General features: G+C 39.1%; 1 protein-coding gene across 1 annotated transcript in view; it reads right to left on the bottom strand.

Annotated features, from left to right (window-relative positions):
- LOC132117087 (receptor-type tyrosine-protein phosphatase alpha-like) overlaps positions 1-22681 on the bottom strand; it is a 37927-nt gene that overhangs the window by 9309 nt on the left and 5937 nt on the right. Inside the window, exons 2-11 of the mRNA XM_059526140.1 lie at positions 5072-5118; positions 3395-3482; positions 2338-2709; positions 2163-2177; positions 1648-1732; positions 1310-1383; positions 824-960; positions 563-653; positions 329-405; positions 71-107 (exon numbers count right to left, since the gene is read on the bottom strand). Coding sequence (XP_059382123.1) covers positions 71-107; positions 329-405; positions 563-653; positions 824-960; positions 1310-1383; positions 1648-1732; positions 2163-2177; positions 2338-2709; positions 3395-3482; positions 5072-5092 — 997 coding nt within the window. The 5' untranslated portion in view covers positions 5093-5118. The remainder of the gene's footprint in view (positions 1-70; positions 108-328; positions 406-562; positions 654-823; positions 961-1309; positions 1384-1647; positions 1733-2162; positions 2178-2337; positions 2710-3394; positions 3483-5071; positions 5119-22681) is intronic.

Raw genomic sequence — 22681 nt, 5'->3', positions numbered from 1 at the left:
CTCTCTGTTGATTAATAAATGCAAAAGTGTTTCTATATTTATAATAGCAATCAATTAAAGCCATTTTTACCTTGTGCAGCAATAAATTTGTTTTTCTCCTGGTATCCCTGAAAAAAAAATAGTGAAAAATTGTCACAGTCTTGTTTTTATAATGGATTCTTAAGAATTTTACCATACATCCCCTATTTTTTACATTTAGATGACCTTTCATCTTACATTCACTTAAAATGTATCTTTAAAAAAACTGAAAAAAGTTAATTGCAATCTTCAACCAATCTCAAAATATACATTTTTCATACTGAAATCTGACTTGTGCTTGTGGGCTTACGTTTATGTAGGAAGCATTGATGTAGTCTGAGTCAGGAACTCCTTCCAGAGAGGTCAAATGCACCCTAGAATGATCATCTGAGAAAAGGCGTACAAAATAAAACCGAGATTAAGGCTCGCAGCATTATTTATTAATGCCATTTTCACATAATAAACTCATTTGTAAGCCTTGTAGCTCTGGTATAAGCATGTTTTATCAGCTGTGGTTTGGAGATAAGTTGTGGGAAAGCCTTACAGGGCAGGATGTTGACATATCTGTTCTTCTCTTTATTCTCCTCCTTCGAGGCAGCATCACATGAGGCCTGAATGGGACATACAGGCAACGCCTGCAGAGCAAAAAAACAACCAATCATGCATGGGCCGAGAGCATGACGAGGAGATACACACCAAGACAACAAATATATATTATGTTATTCTTAAGAATTTCGAGTCATGACTCTGATCTGTCCATTCATGATTTGGAGCACTACTGCTGTGTGTCTGTTTGTGCACATACGTTGAATTCTTCCCGGAAGAGTTTATTGTCATCGGCCATTCGCCGGTTCATTTCCTCCTCCAGCTTGTCGACATGAAGGGGCGGGTACTTCCTGTTGGTACTAGGAGAGCGGGCTAATAGCGGCACACTCTGAAGTTCTGTGAGATGGTGCAAGGACAAGAGGCGTAGGGAATGGGGTAGAAACATAAAGTGGGAAAAAGAGAAACATAAGGATGCATGTTAGAGACAAAAATTTTCTAACATAAGGTTTTTTTTTTTGTTTTTGTTTTTTTTAAGAATGACTTGCAATTTGTCCTTTATCTATGTTGTGTTCGGGACAACCAGTAGAGGGAGACACAGTACAATTCAAGGTAAAATGCTTAAGTGATACACAAATCTCTCAGTCAAGATGTAAAAACAAAAAGCTGACAAATATATTTGCTACTCTTAAAAACAACAATTCCCAAGTATGGTCACAGAGATGCACACACTGTCTTTTATTCGTACCTGTGTCGTCAGTTCTGCCGTTGGTGAGGCGGAAGGAATTGGAGTGGCTCCCTGCCTGCTTGTACTTCTTAAACCTGCCACAAAGGAGTGGAACAAAAAGCCAATCATTACCATGGTAACTGGACAATTCAGTCCTGTGGCCCCCTGCTGCCCTTGTAGGTCTCCTGATGAATGGAGCTTTCTGAACGCTTTCTCTCATCCGTTCTACTATGAAAGTGCAAGTGTTTGCTGGTTCTTCCGCACTTATAACTTTGTCATCATGTAGTTTTTTTGAAGTGGAATCTTTGTCGTAAGCACTTTTTGTACTAAATGAACAGCTTCTGAATCCTGGGGCTCACCTGAGCATATACAGGACGATGATGATGAAGACGATGACCAGCAGAGAGGACAGGGCAACCATCACTGCCATTATAGCGGTGTCATCTGAGTTGAGGACAAAATGAGTTGTTAAATCGTTTTATTTAGTTCTTTCAAAGGCACCAACCCCAAACTTTTGCACAGTATGTAACGGTTATGTTAAAAATAATAATTTTGATATTTAAAAAATAGTTACCACAGGTAGCAAAGTATAATAGTTTTTTTTTAAATGATATTTCATGTCATTTTTAATGTATGAATTTATATATGTATTTATTTATTATTTTATATCTTAAATCTGACGAATGGCCTAATATATTGCCAACAGCCATTTAGAAAGCCTCATTTTGGTTGACCACTAATCAATTCTTCATTCCTTTGAACTGGTAATGTATAAGAAACTCTTAACAGGTTGTGAAACAGATGGTTACTTGTATAAAAAAAAAAAACTTCATTCTGCCTGAAAATTTGAGTGGAAATGGTAACAGAAACTTACCTTGCCCACCATCATCTTTGTTACATGAAAAAAAACAGAAAGACACAATGCAATTGAGTAAAATGACAGAACAAACACTGGAAAAGTGTAAACAGTTCTTTACAAACAGTTGGAAGATACTAGGATAAAAGATCAGCTCAATCGGTTTCAAAATGAACAAAAACACAAATGGTACCTGGAGGCTTGCTGATGTCAGCTGTGGTGGTTTCTGCAGGGGCAGACGGGGTGTGCGTCTCAGGCTCTGACGTGGATTGAGTGGGTGTCAGATCAGGTGTAGGGGGCTCTGTTGTAGCCAAAACTCCAGTGGTGGTGAGGGACGGGGGTGCAGCAGATGGGGTTGAGGGGGTGGCTGGTGCCTTGGTAGAGACAGCTGGAGGGGCGACGACAGGAACCTCTGCGGTCACCACGCCTGCAGAGTCATTGAGTCCTGTTGTTACAACAAGTTCAGAGGATGGTGCCGAAGATGGGGTGGATGATGGGGGTGCCTGGGTGACTATAGAGGTTGATGTGGGAGGAGGTTGTGTAGGTTTGGCGGTCACGACTGCACCTGAGAGAGAAAGATGTGTCATGGTTTTCACAAATATATCAAGCAACACAAATTCTCAGCATAGATATTAATAAGAAAGGTTTAAGAGCAGCAACTCGGCATATCAGAATGATTTCTGAAGGATCGTGTGACTGGAATAATAATGCAAAAACTTAATTATATTAATTAGAATACAATAAAATTATATATAATATTTACTGTATTTATGGTAAAATAAATGCAGACTAAGTGAGACTTTAACAACTACTTTAGCAACATTTTAAAGTTCTTACCAACCCCAGGTGAGGTAAGTATCTCACAAAACAAAAGTAGGTGTGTGAGGAAATGCCATTTCCTCCGGGCCACTCCTAGGTAATTTTCTGGGCCTCAAATATTTGAAATTCTTTAGTGGGAGCAGATGGATTGCAATGGTACAACTTCATGTACTTAATATAGAAGGCTTGCTTTTAATGTCCTATATATGAATGTTTCAGGTTAAACACCACTTATCTCAATTTGATAAGCTGACATAATAAGTTAATAAAAGTCACAAGCCAAGACCAATCTGGGGTAAAGTGGCTCTGCAGGAAATGCATCAACACTAAAGAATAACTAGACCTTATAAAGAATATTAGTTTGTTTTTTTCTAATGCAAGCAAGGTGATTACCTTAACCAAGGAGTTTGTGTTCCTTACTGATGCCTTACCTGAAGGGTCAGGGAGTATCTGGGCCGTGCTGATTTCCACATAGGCCACGTGGAGTAGCAGGAGCAGAGGATACACACCCATACTGCCCTGAAACAGAGTAAACAAAACATGAGCCAAAAGCAATCTATGCCACGTCTCAGTCTTATAAATGAACACTATTCAAATGTGAAGTTTGTAAGATTTTTCTTTTTGCACCAAAACACCATTTCTTAACCAAGTTTATTGTCTTTAAGTATGCCATTCATGGTTTTATCTCCCCCAAAAGTGTGAATTGAGCCTCCCATGCAGGCTCCATCAAAATACATAGTGCTCCGCCAAACATTTAGAGATCCATCAATATCTTTCCAGCTCAAACTGTAGCGAGAGTTTGGGACATAGCTACTTTAGCAGTCTGAGCCAGAGGGTGTAATAGGAACATGGCTGTCGCATTACACAGGAAAAGAAAATTCAGATTTGGTTACAGAAGCACAAACCAATTTAATGGAATGTTTGGGTTTCAGTCGAACCTGTCGAATGCCAAAATTGGAGATTCATAAAATGCAAGTCAACGGCTGCCATCACTTGAGGGTCAAAAAAGAATATACGGGTATTACAAAATCAATACCCATAGCTCCTGGTGATATATTGAGGTCTTATGAAGCGAAACAATCATTCTGTGCAGTTATTCACCACATTATCATCTTGTAATCCAAACAGTCCAGAGTGAAGTCTGGTTCGTGAATCAATCGTTGTTTAGGGTGTACTCACACTAGGCACGGTTGCCATGAACCGGGCCCCGAGTATGATTGTCCCCCCTCCCCACTCCCCCTCTGGCCTGCACTCACATAGGGTTTCAGCATTCGTGCCGGAGCACGCTTACGTCATTATGGTGCGACGGTTTCGGGATAAACAGGAAGAGCGGCGCTCTCTGAACACAATGGAGTCCATCGCTCTGTTTTCTTTGTGGATAATTTTGTGTCGTTTGGTCCACGGTGGTCCACATCCCTCTCACAGCCTGTTGTTAAACAGATGTGTCGCCTTAGTGGCGCGAAAATTTTCACGTAATCGTGCTGCTCGTAAGGAGGTTTGCAAGGTACCAGCTGAGCTTTTGGAGCGTCGCAAAACCCTGACGCCACGCGTCCTGTTCCGTGCTCCTGCACGGTTAGCGCTCGCACTGCATGCGAACCGCGCCCGAGTCCAACTGAACCGTGCTCTGGCCCACCTCTTCCAAGCGGGCCAGGGCTGGCCAATCGAGCCGCGCCCGGGCACGGTACGGAGCACTCACACTAGTCAAACGAACCGCGCTTTGGTGGTCAAACGCACTCGGGCACGGTTCAAACTGGCTAGTGTGAGTACACCCTTAGAACTAGTTCTTTAAAGTGATGAACAAAGTTCACCAAATCAGACAGTAATACTGCTGTAAAAAAATTTACATTTCTTGCACAGACCATTCGTTCCACTTCATAAGTGCCTCAATATATCAGCAGGAGCCGCAGGTATTTTTATTTTTTTACTCTCAAGTGATGGTAGCGGTTTCCTAGGGTAGGTACATTTTGAGCAATTTTTACTTTTTTGGTTAACTATCCCTTTAACTATTTAACAGCACCAACCGAATCCTATTATTAATATAATTTATTTTTATTTTTTAAAGGACTGTCCTCATAGGAACCTCTGTGATTTTCAAATAATAGACTTGCCTGTAGAAACGAAACCTGCATCACTCACTCATTCGCACAATGATCTCCTGTAGATGAAAAAAGAAAAAGAGGACTTATTAAAATTCAGTAATTTTCAGACAACATAATTTACATTTACAATACTACACATTTATGATACTGCTTGCATAGGAATGTCAAAAATAATTTATTCTTTATTATTAATACTTGAATATTAATATCCTTACAATTAATATTAAAAGTTGACTTTAAAATGATAATGAAATTGGTTTATTGTTTTATATTTCATTAAAAAAACTAAAACAAGACAACAATCATAAATTAGCTTTACTGAATAGTGAAATTTGGCTGATATTGGTATCAATAACTGATTTTCAGTATGGTGACAACCGTACTGTCATGCCATTCATAAATGAGTGCATTACAGGCCTTTCATAATTGTGCACACAACCTCTAAACCGAGACAGAAAATTAGTCACTGCTCTCAGACTAACACATCAAGCAGAGATGTGATGCTCATTCTGTCAATGTGATACATTCTGATTACCGTAGACTGGGTTTTAAATTCATGAAAACATACACCCTCTTTTTTTAAAACATCAAAATAAAACAAAAACTGACAAAGATTGGACATTGCAATTAGGAAAAGATATACAAGGGAATATCCCCCCTACACATGATCCAGCCAAACCCAGCAGCACATATGGCCATGTATCTAGACAACAGCAACAGATATTAGACGTCCAAGTGTCTTTTATTCATCCAGCAGATGCCTTCGGATTTGGTCCGAGGGGATTAAGCTTTTAGTTGTGAGATGGTTTGATGTGAGGAGTGAAAATATAATCATACCATCCGAAGCCAGGATCCAGAGGGTAGCAAGCTGACCGCTAACTCATGCTGTAATCTCAACGTGTCTCACTGACTAAACTGTGATAATCCTCATGCCAATCTAAAGTGTCAGACCCTGAAATAATCCAGCCCCGTCTGCCACTCATCAAGCTGCTGCTCTTCAGATGGGCCAATCAGCTTCCAATTTCTTCTTAGCAACGAACCCTTGTCATACAAACATCAGCAGGCCGTGCCCTATAACCGCAAAGAGCTTTCAGTGGATCATCAAGAGTTAGTTTGAGCTGCTTACGTGAGAATTTCAGTAATTACACAACAATTCGATATATGGCAGTGCGGAAACTTGTATAAAGAAACCTTTCATATGGAAATAGCTCATCCGAAATATGAAAATTGTGTAATCTGCGCACCCTCACGTTGTTCATAACTCTTACAGAGCTCAACAATAAGAGTTTTGTCTGCCGGCCCAGTGGGGTAAGTAGTTCAGATTTATACTGACCCTGCTAATATTGTCACATTTATATATATATATTAGTGCTGCAACGACGCGTCGACGTCATCGATTACGTCGACTTCAAAAATTCGTCGACATGCGTGAAATGCGTCACACTGTTTACATCTCGCGTAATGGCATACTGGGAATGGAGAAAGTTGCATTCTATCACAAAAACAGAAACCACTGTTATCAAAAGTATGGGAATACATAAAAAACAGAGGTCAAATAAAATGGCCATTTGTTCCCTTTGCAAAACCAATATGGTGTACCACGGCAGCACAAATGCGATGCACGAGCAATTTCCTGGTTCAGGTCTCTGCTGCAGATGTGATGGAATGACCGCAGCAGATTCGGCAATTCTAAAAGTACAAACTGATGTGATCTTATTAAGTGCCTAACAAACGCAGACGTGCTCATTGCATGATTCTGATATTCTTGTATAGTCTTGTCTTCACCCGTAGCGGCTGAAGTAAGGATAAAATAAAAAATAAAGTAAGTCTGTGTTGGCGCGGGTTTCGAACACGCGTTAGGGGCGTTCACATATCGCGCCTAAAACGCGTGGAAAACACTAGTCACGCGACTTTCGCGTTCTTTCCAAAGCGCTCGGGCAGTTGCGCCCCTGGGGTGTCTGCCGTTGCTAAGCAACCATGACGTGCTCTCCCCATGAAGACGCGGAAATTCCAGCAAAGGATAAATGGATTTGCAGTAGGGATGGGCGTTTTCCGCAAATATCACATTCGAATAATTGAGCTCACAAAAAACGAATATTCGAATATTCGTTTATTTAAATTAACTTTAATGAGACAGACGTTATTTTTCAGCAACATTTATTGTTTCTGTCATTTTTGAACAAGCTTACACACAATAAGCTTGAACATTACACATCGTGCTTTGTAGCTGAAAACCTTTAACAATGCGTGCAAACAAACAAAAGTACAGATTAAAAGCAAAAAAAAAGTGAACAAAGAAAAAATGTAAAGCAGCCTGCAGCAATTAGGCTATTGTACAGAATGTAGCTTACACTTAACTTTGAATCTTTGAAACTGTCAGCAAATCTTTTTTGCTTCTTTTCTATTTTTTTACATGTTCTTGTTAAGAAACACGGGCATGTAAACATGATCGGGGGAAAGTCGGCTCCTTGGTCTGTTAACAATAAGGCCGGCCGCGGAGAAAACGCGCTCTGAAGGCACAGACGTTGGCGGGACTCACAAATAACGGTGTGCTAAGCGAATAAGTTTTGTGAAGCGCTTTGTGTTTTCATTTCACCACTGAATGGGATCCTCATCTGGTGGAATACATGGCTCCAGCAAGAACTGTTCCCACTCGTCTCGGCTGGACTCTCTGTAATCATCGCTGGAAAACTGGATCAGCCTTTTCCGACGAGTGGGCATTGCATCCTCTTCATAGTTGGTGGCAGCGGCTGCATCAGCACCACTCGCATCAAGGAAAATAATGTTCTGATAATGTTCAAAAAAAGTTTTTTTTCTTACTTCTCGCATGTTTTCATCAAGAAACCGGAGATGTTTGTGCCGAGGGTCTAGGGCGGAGGCGAGAAGAGGAGTTTTCACTGCATTCTCCAAGTTAGGCCATCCTTAAAAATATTCTTGTTTGCCGTAACCCGACCGACCCTGTCAATTTAGGACCAACTCAATTTTTTTTGCTTTTAGTCCGACCGACTTGCAGATTGTAAATTTGCGTTAAGACCGACCAATTTTTTTTTTACTCTTCAAACAACTAATACAAAAGCAATAAAATACTATTAATTATATTTAAGTGTTGTAAATATATAAATTGCCTAGGCCTACTTACAAATGAAGGCTATCTTCTTTAATTAAAAAAAAACCCTTGACATCATCTATGTTTACATGGATGTCACACTATGGCCGGTGCGTTCGTTTTGTCTCCTATAATTCATTGTCAGAGTCAACGGTTCGCACTTGGTAATGATGGCTGTGGCTGCAGTAAACCAAATGTTCGCTGTCACTGTTCAAAGTCATTCGGGTTCGGCCACCATAATACATCTAAAAAAATTAATTAAAACAGCTCGACACCACTTTAACTTGGCACGAAGTTCTGGAAAAACTGTGCACAGATCTTTTCCAATCGCTTCTCCTCTATAGTCTAAAACCGTGATCGTGTCGACTGTCACTTTATGTTTGAAAATCTATTGCACGAATCAACCAACACAAGTTTCGAAAACGAAAATAGGAAAATGAGTTTAACGACCCTCTCTCAGAGCGCGGCCAGGTGTTTTTTTTTTGTTTTTTTTTGAACAGGCGTCACACAGCAACTGCAGCTTCGGACAAACACGCATAACAGGAAATAATACTTCTGCTCAATGTTTCTCTTTTTACAACAGAAATGTGAATTCTGCTGGTATTCAGTCTAATACAGTTTCGGGCTTGAATCGCCCAGGGCTGTCAAAATAGCTGAAAAACTAAATTCAAATTTTTTATTTAAATATGATCAAAATTCGAATTGTATTTGAATTTAAAATGCAGAATTTCAGTTAGGGTGAAGAAAAGCTTTTTGCTTCTCTTCTGGGCCTCAAAATAGCGCATTGAGCAAAATATTACTGCATGTTTATTTTAAAGCATTAGAATACATGACTGTGAAAAACACTTAATATTTAAAATAATGTTTATGAAACCAATTATTATTAATTAAGTTGCTTAAAGAACTATAAACAAAACAGTATCATGTATGCATGCATTGTTAAATAAATAAAAAGGGCGTTTTGAAAAACATTTTTTCATTTAAAAACATGAGATGAAGTGGTATGGGGAACAAAAACTCAACAAAGTCTCGAGATATTTTTAGAAAATTAAATTAATACATTAATTTTACATGTCTTTCTAAACATACGGCTCTCTTGTGCGAGACGTGAGTCAAACGGTGTCCCTCTAGAAAATGCACGAAATATGCGTTCTGTGTGAACGGCTTGGTTTCAGTTTTGATGTAAACAAGATCTTCTCCACACTGATGTTCTCTTTTTTTTTTTTTAAGTGGCTTCAACTGGACAGGCTAACATAACCTTATAATGCAATGCCAAATACATCGTCATCGCATCTCGTGCACCACTGATAAAGATCAAGTATACTTCGGACGGTGTGCGTACACAAGGTGAAAGATGAGACAGCAGATACTGCATGTCGAGCTCGTCCACCTTTGAAAGTTGTGTAGACACAGCTGTGCGCGCGGCGAGATGGAATGGAACACGTACCGGGGCTCATAAGGCAGCTTCCTTAATGCACAACTAAAATTCGAATGCGCATTCGAATGTGGATTTTTATTTTAAAGGAGCTATGTGGAGGTTTTTACTTAAAAAAAAAATCTTTAAGATAGAGTTTTCATTTGTACATGTATGAGCCAACCATGATGTAAAAAAAAGAATGACACCTCGACTGTCCACCACGGTTGCCTCTATCAGCCTGTAGGCTCAATTGTGTGCGGAGGAGTCGGGCCCGAATTGGCGCGAAAATTCACAAAATGTGACGTCATGCGCGTTCTCGTCTACTTGGGCTTACAACCGTACGGCACGCCAGCCATTATGGTAAGCATATTGGTCTTTACATTTTTCCTGCCTGTTGTCAGTGGATTTACCTATATATGGTGTTATTTGCCGTATAAAACTTTTGACATGCAAAATCGATTTTACAATCGATTCAATGAACACTTGTCACTCAAATCAAACAGGATTTTTTTCACAAAAGTGACAACCCAAGAAAGCAAAGTAAACGGTCTCTCATTCGTAAGTTGCATTGATACGTAGCGGTGGATGCAAGTAAAACAGTATAACAGTACCTCATTTTTTTTTTCTTCTCACCTGAAATTCATGCAATAAACATGTTTTTGACAAAGATTTAAATTTGTTTGTGGTCTATATAGCTTGCATCAAAATGAGGTTTGCAATGATGCGCCCGAAGGTGCGGGTTGAAGACCCAGTCAGTGACGTCACGATATGCTAATTTGTTTAAATTCATACCGACGTTATCACAATCACAAAAATTTACTTTTTTTTTTTTACATTGAAACTTGAAAAAAAAATATATAGACCGGCCTACCGACCCTTATTTTTTATTTTTTTATTACTGTTACTGCAAACCAAAATACTTTTAAGGATGGCTTTAGCGGTATTTATTCGTTGCTTGACAGATGCCGCAACAATGTTCTTCAATTCGGTCACTTTCTGTGATTCTCCACGGCATATTTGAAGTACTCTAGAAGACCGCAGTTCTTATTCATTCATTATTTTGCAGTTCTTATTGCACATGCTTGCATACATCTTCAAATATGCCGTGGAGAATCACAGAAAGTGACCGAATTGGGTTTTATTGTGGACTTTTTTTTCTTTTTTTATATGGCAAGCAAAAATATATCGAAATTCGAATATCATTTTTATTTCTCGAATAATTAAAGCAGAACGAATATTCGCATGTTCGACTATCCATGCACACCCCTAATTTGCAGCACTAAAAATCGCTTGCAGTAGCTCTGCTACTAAATTTATTTCAAAATGGCAATCCATCTACAGCTATGATCAGCTGTTCCCTCATCTTAGCTGAGCTTTCAACGTTGTTACGGCAAAAGATGAAGCTGATTAAAAAAAGACAGCGCGCCACGAGACAACAGTCACAAACCACCGAGCTAACCCGAATCAGCTCCAGATCTCGGGGAACCATGCTAAACCATAGCAGAACCCTGACTACATTTTATGGTTTGTGATGCTAAAGAACATTTCATGACGTCTCAGACAACTGTAAATTTGTGGCTACTGTGGTTTAATTATAAACGCTTTCATAAACTCATATTTACCATAGTAAAATAATTTTCTTTGCCTCTTTATTTTTGTAGACTATAAAAACTTCAACCACATTGGTTGAAAATGAATAAAGGTTGAAATATTATATTAGAAGTTTTTTTAGATTTTTTTGTAAAGTTATCCAAAGGATTCATTAGCTAATCAAAAAAGAACATTAGATTAATTTTTTATTTTAATAAAAATAATCGTTAGAGTAGTCGACTAATCGAAAAAAAAAAAAAAATAGATTAGTCGGCAGAAAAAATAATCGTTAGTTGCAGCTCTAATATATATATATATATATATATATATATATATATATATATATATATATAAACAAAATATTTAGAATTAATATTTATTTTCATTCAACAAAACTTTACTTTAGAAAAAAAAATATATAAAAAATTATTGTAATAATAATGTTCATTTTAGCCATTTTTGTTTGCGACTGTAGTGTCACCTTCTAAAAGCCATGAATTTATACAAAATATGGTTCTCAGTTCCATTTTTTCCCACATCTACATAGCATCTATATAATCACTGGGGTCAAGATGCCCACAATTACAACCCTGTTTTCTGGGGCACAAGGCATGTAAACCAAACAACTTAACTGGTTGTCTTGGTTAAGTGTGTGATGATTTGAATGAATGGCAAAAAGGGCAAAAAGAAAAAGTCCATAAACTTTGACTATTTTTTATGTTTGGAAGAAAGTCTCAGTATAGTAAAATACGTGATACAATTTATTTTCAAGACTCATCAATAGAATGTTTAAATTAACAGTTTTGTTTGCATTTTAAAACGCAACTGCAATGTTTTCAATTGACACTAGAGTAGTTGTGCAACGGATCATTGATCCATGTTCCATTCGGATCAATATCTTCGGTTCAGCACACGTGACCCGCGGATTGATTTATGAAAAAAAAAAAGAAAAAAAAGTTGCGCATGTTCAGTACACACTCAGTGGTCATGGCGAGCGGAGGAACGGAGGAGCTTGAACACCCCGCGCATTTTGGCTTCCCTGTCAGATATAATGATGAAGGAAAGAGGTTAGTGTAAAAACGTGACGGTGCGTAGAGCCACGTTACGACATGCCGTAGCGCACCCACTTCAGCGAAAAGATTGTGCCAGATCTTTATGAACAGGAGAAGAAAAAAATGTGGATGAACTATCCCGAGCATCCTCTGTTGCGCTCACGACAGAAGGGTGGACGTCCAGGGGGATGGAGAGCTATGTGATGATAACTGCTCACTTCATCACAGCACACAGGGAGATGAGAAGTCCAGCTATTATGTTAAAAAGAAGATATTATGCCATGTGCACTTTAAGTTGATTTCATAGATTTTAATGTAATAATTTAATGTTAATAAAAAAAAGACAAAACGTGTGTTTATTTGTCTTTGCCTTTTTTTTTTTTTTGCTGATCTGAAAAATGATCCGATCCATACGAGGACTAGCGAGCGAGGGTTTGACTAGATGTATTTGGAGGTTATTGCTCACGTCTCGTTCTGCACATATCCAAATGTTTCCATATTCGCAATGTATCTAGGGCTGTCGCGGTTAAGAAATTTCCCCTGCGGTTATTATAGGTGGCTCAATAGCGCGATATGCGGTATTACCGCCGGTTTTTTTTTTTTTACATAATTTATCCTGATTTTGCTGCATACAAAGCTCTATCGTTGAGTTATGTAGCATATATTGTTGCTTTTTTAACTGACAGAGAGACACGTTTTAAAACATTTTTGTTTATTGTTAAATGCCAAACAGCAACAAGAACATGCGTTTTCCAATAATTTTTTTTTTTAAGAAATCAAAGAGTTCTAACATGTATTAAACGTATTTGCGCGCGACTTTGGACAGCAGTGTAAATCTAGACTGATTATTGCGGCACTGGCCCACCAGGACAGTGGATTCGCGCTGGAGTCGATGCACTCCTCAAGCAGATAGCGTGTGTGAGCTCGTTATCTGCTCACGCTCTCTTGGGTATGGGCACTGATGCGGAGGTTGTCCGTGACTTCAGCAGGTATGCCTGTTACTTTCACGGCTGTATTTTACAGATTTCGCAAAGGCTTCAGCTACTCCTAACTGTCGGCCGGTCTCAGCTGTTCTTTTTGATGTTGCTGCGCGATCTGATGCTTGAGGGGGCAGCTGCGCTGGATGACAGGGGACACTCTAAAACGCTTAACATGGCTTAATGTACTAAGACAGTGATATTAACAGACCAAACGCACTAAAAATCATACTAATAAAGTATACTATCTAAAAAAAAAACAGATGAGCCCTGAATATGAATGCAACTCGTTTAATAACACGTTAAGCCTTTTCCTCCCATAGAAAACCGTTATAAGAAAACGTTTAATATACAAAGACAGTGATTTTTAAAAACCAAACTCACTAAACATTATACTAATAAAGTAGTATACGATGTATAAAAAAAAACCTGTTGATCCCTGAATATGAATGCAAGTCGTTTAATAACACGTTAAGCCTTATGATGGTTTTCTATGGGAGGAGAAGGCTTAACGTGTTATTAAACGCGTTGAATTCATATTCAGGGATAAAATGATTTTTTTTTTGTAGATAATATACTTTATTAGTATGATGTTTAGTGAGTTTGGTCTGTTAATATCACTGTATTGGTACATTAAACCACATTAAGCGTTTTAGAATGTCCCGATGACCTCAAATTAGATGTATTGCCGCATCACAGGAACCTTTTTTGCAGCACATTTTGCATATCGGCTCATGTATATTCGCTGGCTCGTCCTTTTCATTGGGTTGAAAGCCAAAATGTTCCCAAACTGGCGACGTGACATTAGGTTTTGGGACAAGATCGAGCGTCTCCCATCGTCTCCCATCGTTTCAGCCGGCCTATTCAAAACAAACGAAGCACCATAAAGCTACAAAGGCTCGCGAGAAAATTACAGTCGTAACCATATTGTATCATAAATTTATGTAACATTGAATGCACAGTGACAAATTGAGAAAAAAACAAGGCGGCCACAGCCTCATCGCGGTTTCTGCAGTTGCTATCTTTCCTCTGCGGTTTGCTTGTCAATAGCGCGGTATTACAATATTGCGGTTATCGCGACAGCCCTAAATGTATCAATGTTAAACTATAATATTTTTTTTATTTTTTTTATGAAAACTTTATTTTAATAACGAACAGACTGCAATGTAAGTTTGAAATTAGAATGCACTTTAGATGTTCTGTGTCATTTATACCAAACACAAATGTTGCTGGTTGCTAGTGTGTTTGCAGCACTACTGTTTTTTATTACACTATTTTTTATATATACATTTTTTATATTTTTCAGTTTAATTTATTTGTATTTCTAAAATTGTATTTATTTAAATGTATATTTAAGTTTACATTTATGCTCAAAAAAACTTGATAAATGCTCTAAAACTTATGTAAATGACTGACAAGTCAGTGCTCAATAAATGATGATAAGTTTAGAAATGTGCATCCACTTATTATTAGTGTGACATTTTAGCATGCAAATGAAGGGGAAAACTTCAAGATATCGACCCTAAAAATCGGCAGCACATATTGGCCATCGGCTGACACTGACATCTAAACATCGGCATCGGCTATAGAAAAACCCATATCGGTCGATCTATACACCTTAGCAACCGTGTATCGATGCCCTGCCACCACACACAGCGTAACAGCTTCATGTCAGTGATTTTTCCCAAACAGTGTCTTTGTTTGTTGGCTATCATTTCAGTTTGTCATGCTGCCTTAGCTCATTTTAAGCTATGAATGGCTACATGTAAATCTGTGGCCCTCCTTCGTTAATTCGGATGGAAATCTGCAGTTAGGTAATGCAAACAGCTGACCATTTCCATACAAAGAAGTTACACTCACAGTCACATAAATCTCTGACAATTTAATCAAATCAGCCTCACCACAGCGCCCATTCACAGACCTGTTATTCTACTGCCAACCACAAGAATTCTAGAAGCTCGTTGTCAAATATAATTTGTTTAAAGGCTGAGCATGCACATGGCTGAGCATTCTTCAGGTGGAAGGCAAATCGGAAATGATTTGCGCCTTTTTTGGCTGAGCCTGCAGAAACCCTTCAGATGGGAGGGACAGATAGTCCGTCTCATCTCATCTCTCCTCTCCCGCTCTATACATTCACTGTCGGTCTCTATCTGTTCCCATCTCCCTTTTTGGAGCTGGCAGGAAACCCGTAACCCAAGAGAGCACATTGCTTTCTTCCTTCCTTCGCCGCCTGTCTGATTGTCTGTGCCAGATCCGTCATTCAGCCCAAAAGCGGCCACACCCTCACCTAACTAACACACCACGGAAAGCAAAATAGTATTTTGGAAAAGTGCCAGGCTGTTGCATAACTTTACTTTGTGTTGAATTGGTCAAATATGCATATGCAAACTGCCCCGTCTACTTGATGAGTCAGGCCTGATAATTATCTCAGTGAATTACAGAGGAAATGGCACACCTCTAATAGATGATACCCATAATAGGGGGTTTTCCTCTGAGATCTGACATCATTTATTTTTAAGTGCACAAATGGCCTGCGTCCAGTTTCACCAAGAGGCTTGTTCCTAAAGGACAAGCATGCAGAAGTCTCACGTTCTCCAGGCAAACCAAAACACAGACTTGGGCGTGTGCAGAATATCTGAATCCTATCGGGAGAGTTACGTCTCAATTGCATTAGATCGCACCGTGGAGTGAAAGAGCGTTTTCAGAACATGAACATGAAAATACACTACCACTAAGGTTGCACGTTCATCTCTTGCACAAACTGTTAAACGTTGCACCAGATTAAAGTCGAGATAACTTTTCTTGACCTTTACAGATCATACTATAATGATGTGTCTTGCGTAAGCAGTCACAATGGTTTGGAACCACATTGCTTTAAAATACAAACATATGTAAATACATGTAAACTGTAAGTGTGTGTATTTATAAATGCATAATAAATATACACACACACTAGAAAAGCCTGGTATATTTTTTTTAAACCCAAATGCTTGGTTGATCCTTCTGGGTCATTTTTGGGGTAATTTTTTCAGTGTTTGGGTAGTTTTTGTGTAACCCAGCTCCTATGTCAAATGTAACGACCCAATGTTTGGGTAGTTTTTTAGCGTTACCCAGCTCCTGGCTCAGACATAACAACCCGATGTTTTGGTTGTTTTTGTGTTTTCTTTAGATCATGGGTCAGACGTAACACAGCGGTTGAGTTATTTATCAAAGGGATTGTGCTTCCTTTTCTGGAGAGAGTGGTTCTATGTCAGACTGATGCATTTCTTCAGTAAATACAAGTTTGTGTACATTAAAAATTTGTTTATAAAATAGTTACTGTGCTGTATATCATTCATTTTCATGCAGAGCAACATACAGCAGCACGCGGTGTGAATCACCTAAACGTCGGTCTTATCGTGTGATGGAAAAGCCAGACACTGCATATAATAACCGATTTAAAGACACAGATTACAAATACTTTGGATGTTAAAATATTTCCTCAGAGCTGTTTACTGTTAATTTTTGGACAGGTTATGAAGGCAGTCGCAGCATGGCCCTGTCCGAAATGGAACACTTCATGCGCAATTTCGGTCTTGCAGACTTACGATGGCCGCTGCGTACGCATATCCAGTCCAGTGGTTGTGTGGAGTATTTTACAAAAGTTTAGAGGATTTAATTTAATCTGTAAAAATTATTTCATGTATAAAGTAAAAAATAAGCTATATTATAATAAAAATTAACCAACCCATTAGCTGGGTTTAATCAATCCATTATGATGTGTTAAATACACAACCTAGTTTGCGGAGTAAAATTAACCCCAAATGTATTCTGTCGTGTATTTACCCAGCCCATCGTGTTTTTTAGAGTGCAGTAATCACATATTTATGTAAACAAAAACGTTTATTTTGGATGCGATTAATCGTTTGACAGCACTAATTCATTCAAATTCATTCAAATGTCTTCGCAATAAGCAACATACATTACCGTTGAGGTTTTTTTTTTTTTTTAAGTCTCTTATGCCCACCAAGGCTGCATTTATTTGATCAAAAATACAATATAACAGTAATACTGTGAAATATTATTATAATTTAAAATAATTTTTTATTTTAATAGATTTTAAACTGTAATGTTCTCCTGTGATGCAAAGTTGAATCTTCAGAATCATTACTCCAGGCCTCAGTGTCACATGATCCTGCAGAAATTATTCTGAAATGCTGATTTTGGGCTCAAGGAACATGTATTATTATTATCAATATGTGGGAATCCGTAAAACATTTTTGATTCAGGATTGTTTGATAAATAATAAGTTCAAAAGAATAGCATTTATTTGAAATAGAAACATCGTAAATGTCTTCACTGTCACTTTTGATTTATATACTGCATCCTTGTTGAATAAAACTGTATCAATTTAATTCAAAAAAAGTTATTACTGACCCCAAACTTCTAACTGACTTACATGCATTGCATTCAAGGAAAACATTTACACAGTTATGCATTCCATGGGAATCGAACCCATGACCTTAGCACTGCCATTGCAAAGGCTGACTACTTGAGGAACAAGAATGCATCCTACAGTTGAAATGAGGAAGGAAAACATACCGCAAAATACATAAACTCATTAGCTAAATTAAATTTGAATGTAAATGGATAATTTTGTTCAAATCCATCTGGTGCACTACTTTTCCCACTTTTTATTTGTGATGCCTGCAAAACTTCCTGTGCACCGCTTCCAGCGACTCATTCAGAAGAGGGATCGAATGATTACTCAAGTTACAAAATAGCTAAAGGTAATTATCATTCACACCAAAAAATGCAGATCTCATTAAACAGAAAACAGACTCCAATGAATACAATTTACCATGTTTACTACTTCTAATTCTCATATTTCCCACCAAAATCAGCACAGAAAATGCAACAGAGATTCTGTCTTGGCCTGGCTAAGCCTACTTTTGTTGACGAGTTCGCCAAAATTTGACCTGTGTGAAAATCTGTCTTATGTACAACTATTTTCGAGTTCCTAGGCCTAATTTGAGCTCTATGATATAATTTTTCTTACATAAATTATAGTACATAAAAATTTGTACAAAACTAACCCTGTTTAAAACAGTTCCTTTTTAGGTAAATGATATACCATTGTTATGATAACATTTACTTCCATAATATGATGCATTTTTTGTATGGTAAAATAAGACCACAATATTGGAAATTAATGAAAAGAAAACAAGTATAATAGTATAATTAATAAAAGGTAAAAAATAAAAAAGGTAATTTCAAAGTTTTGTGATTAATACTCTTTTTTTTTTTTTTTTAATTAATGCTTTTATTTAACAAGGATGCATTCAATTGTTCAAATATAACAGTAAAGACTTTTACAATGATACAAAAAGTTTACACGGTTGATATTAAGCAATGTTTTAAGCACCAAATCAGCATATGACAATGGTTTCTAAAGAATCATATGACAATGAAGACTAAATAATGACTTATGAAGATTCAGCTTGGCCATCAAAGGAATAACTTTAATTTAAATAGAATACAGTTATTTTATTATTTCACAATATTACTGTTTTTAACTTATTTTGATCAAATAAACACAGTCTTGCTTAGCATAATAGACAGCTTTCAAAAACATTGAAAATTCTTTCTCACTCCAAACTTCTGAACTAGGTGTACGGTTTCTGTATTAATTGAGATTACATTAGCTCAGAATCAGAATCAGATCAGAATCAGAAAGAGCTTTATTGCCAAGTATGCTTGCGCATACAAGGAATTTGTTTTAGTGACATAAGCTTCCAGTAAACAGACACACAACAACACACAGGAAAAAAAAAAAAAAAAAAAAATTACGGGAGAATTACAAATTGGCAAATAAATAAGTGTATAAACAATTGTGCTATAAATGATAATGGAATAGGATTGAGTGAGATGCAGGAATGTTCTAGGATGGAGGGGTAACAAATAAATATAAGGATATTGCACATTTTTGCATAAGCATAAGTTTAAGTGGGAAACATTTAACTGTTCATGAGGTAGATTGCCTGGGGGAAGAAACTATTCTTGTGCCTTGCTGTTCTTGTATTTGCGGCTCTGAGGCACCGGCCAGATAGCAAAAGTTCAAAGATGGGGTGACTTGGATGTGAGGGATCCAGAGTGATTTTCTGAGTCCTTTTCCTCACTCTGGATGTGTACAGTTCTTGGAGGGTGGGCAGGGGAGCACCAATAATCCTTTCAGCAGTCCGAACAGTTCTCTGTAGACTTCTGATATCTGATTTTGTAGCTGAACCAAACCAGAGAGTAATTGAAGTACACAGGACTGACTCAATGACGGCTGAGTAGAACTGTTTCAGCAGCTCCTGTGGCAGGTTAAACTTCCTCAGCTGGCGAAGGAAGTACAACCTTTGTTGGGCTTTTTTCACAATGGAGCCAATGTGATTGTCCCACTTCAGGTCCTGAGAGATGGTGGTTCCCAGGAATCTGAATGACTCCACTGCAGCCACAGTGCTGTTCATGATGGTGAGTGGGGAAAGTGCAGGGGGGTTTCTCCTAAAGTCCACAGTCATCTCCACTGTTTTGAGCGTGTTCAGCTCCAGGTTGTTAAGACTGCACCAGACAGCCAGCTGCTCAACCTCCTGTCTGTAAGCAGACTCGTCACCGTCCTGGATGAGGCCGATGACTGTAGTGTCGTCTGCAAACTTCAGGAGCTTGACAGAGGGGTCTTTAGAGGTGCAGTCGTTGGTGTACAGGGAGAAGAGCAGAGGGGAGAGAACACATCCCTGAGGGGCACCAGTGTTGGTGGAGCAGCTGTTTGACATGAATTTCCCCAGTCTCACTAACTGTTGCCTATCTGTCAGAAAGCTGGTGATCCACTGACAGATAGAGCTAGGAACAGAGAGCTGGGTCAGTTTGGTCTGGAGGGTTGTTGGGATGATGGTGTTGAAAGCCGAACTAAAGTCCACAAACAGGATCCTCACATAAGTCCCTGTTTTGTCCAGATGTTGCAGGATGAAGTGCAATGCCATGTTGATTGCATCATCCACGGACCTGTTTGCTCGGTACGCAAACTGCAGGGGGTCCAGTAAGGGTCCAGTGATGTCCTTCAGATAAGCCAGAACCAGTTTTTCAAACGACTTCATGACGACAGACGTTAGAGCCACAGGTCTATAGTCGTTAAGTCCTGTTATCTTGGGTTTCTTTGGAATGGGGATTATGGTGGAGCGTTTGAAGCAGGAAGGCACTTCACACAACTCCAGAGATCTGTTGAAGATCTGTGAAAAGATTTAAGATTTTAAGATTTTCAGACAGGCTGGTGTAACGCCATCTGGGCCTGGTGCTTTTCTTCTTTTGTTTTTCTTGAAGACCTGGCGCACATCATCTTCACAGATTTGAAGAGCAGGAGGTATGGAGAGGGGGATTGCAGGAGGTGTTAATGGTTGTGTAGGGAGATGGTCAGAGTGGGTGTTGGGGGTTTCAAATCTACAATAAAACTCATTCAGGTCGTTAGCAAGTCGTTGATTAGCCTCAGTGCAAGGGGATGGTGTCTTGTAGTTTGTGATGGCTCTCAGTCCTCTCCAAACTGAAGTAGAGTCGTTGGAAGTAAACTGGTCTTCCAACTTTTTAGCATAGGTCTTTTTAGCCGCTCTAATCTCTTTGTTCAGTGTGTTCCTGGCCTGATTGTACAAGACCCTGTCCCCATTTCTGTAGGCATCCTCTTTGGCCTGACGAAGGTGTCTGAGTTTTACTGTAAACCATGGCTTATCATTGTTGAATGTTAAATAAGTCCTGGTAGGAATGCATATATCCTCACAGAAACTAATATAGGATGTTACAGTCTCTGTGAGTTCGTCCAGATCGGTGGTAGCAGCTTCAAAAACGCTCCAGTCTGTGATGTCAAAACAAGATTGTAAATCCTGCTCTGTTTCGCTGGTCCATTTCTTCACAGTCTTTACTACAGGTTTAGCAGATTTAAGTTTCTGCTTGTAGGTCGGTATAAGATGAACCAGACAGTGATCAGAACGTCCCAAAGCTGCTCGTGGAACAGAGTGATATGCATCCTTTATTGTGGTGTAACAGTGATCCAGTATATTACTGTCTCTGGTGGGACAGGTAACATGCTGTCTGTATTTTGGCAGTTCACGGGAGAGATTGGCTTTATTAAAGTCCCCAAGAATGATTAAAACAGAGTCCGGGTGTTGTTGTTCTGTGTCTGTGATCTGATCAGCGAGTTTCTGTAAAGCTGAGCTCACATGTGCTTGAGGTGGAATGTAAACACTAACCAGAATGAGCGAGTGAAACTCCCGCGGCGAATAGAACGGCTTGCAGTTGATAAACTGCGTTTCTAGATCAGGACAGCACATCTTCTTTAACACAGTTACATCTGTACACCACCGTTCATTGATGTAAAAGCATGTCCCGCCGCCGCGCGATTTCCCCGTTGATTCTGCGTCGCGATCCGCTCTAAACAGCTGAAAGTCCGGCAGATGGAGTGCGCTGTCCGGTATGGCGTCATTCAGCCAGGTTTCCGTGAAACACAGAGCAGCAGAGTGAGAGAAATCCTTATTTGTCCGAGAGAGCAGAAGGAGTTTGTCCGTTTTGTTGGGTAGAGAGCGGAGATTTGCGAGATGGATGCTAGGCAACGGCGTTCGAAATCCGCGCTTCCTGAGTCTGACGAGCGCTCCCGCTCGCTTTCCCCGTCTGCGCGTCCTGAAGCGCTTGATCAGCGGCGCTGCTCCTCCGATAACAATGTTCAGTAAAACGTCTGTATAATAGAAATCCGGAAAAATATCATGTGGTGTGTTCTGCCGAATGTTCAGCAGTTCATCCCTGGTGAAACTGATCGTGTTTGTTAAACAAAAAACAGGAAAAACGAACAAAAACAGTACAAACACTGGAGAGCCAAGCACTGAAGCAGCCATGTGCGGCGCCATCTTGGATTTCAAGATGGATTTTCAAGCTCATATGTGGGTTTAACAACAAAGCCATTAGCAGTGACTTTAATTTAGACATGCTAAATACAAAAGGCAGGCATAAGAAAACTGGAATGTTGATTAACCTGAGAGTCACAGACAATAGCTAGAGATAAAAATCCTTCATCACTCACACAATCTTACTTGAGAAATTCTGTGCAAAGTACTGATTTCAAGGTAAATGGATAAGTTTAACCCACTGGGGGGGTTGCAGGCAGTCTTGTGTCAGGGTTTCCCAGAGAATGCTCTGGTCTAGCCACATCACACACAGAGGGCAGGAAGTGGCAAAGATGAGGTCAGTATTTAGCACACAGTTAGATTGAGCCACACCGTGAGTCCACACATACAGTGGATGTCGAAAGAGCGCTCTCATAACTCGTGTTTTTCTCTCACTCAGATCTGACACAGAATCTGAGGGGAAAACCAACAACATAAAATAAAAAAATGGTCATGATTTACTCCCTCTCATGTCATTTCAAACCCACACGACATTCTTTCTTAAACAAAAGGTACAATATCCTGGCTCAGCTTT

The sequence above is a fragment of the Carassius carassius genome, chromosome 36 (genome assembly GCF_963082965.1).
Source record: "Carassius carassius chromosome 36, fCarCar2.1, whole genome shotgun sequence".
NCBI lineage: Eukaryota > Metazoa > Chordata > Actinopteri > Cypriniformes > Cyprinidae > Carassius > Carassius carassius.
Note: the sequence above shows the minus strand (reverse complement) of the source record. Positions and strands in the feature narration are given on the sequence as shown.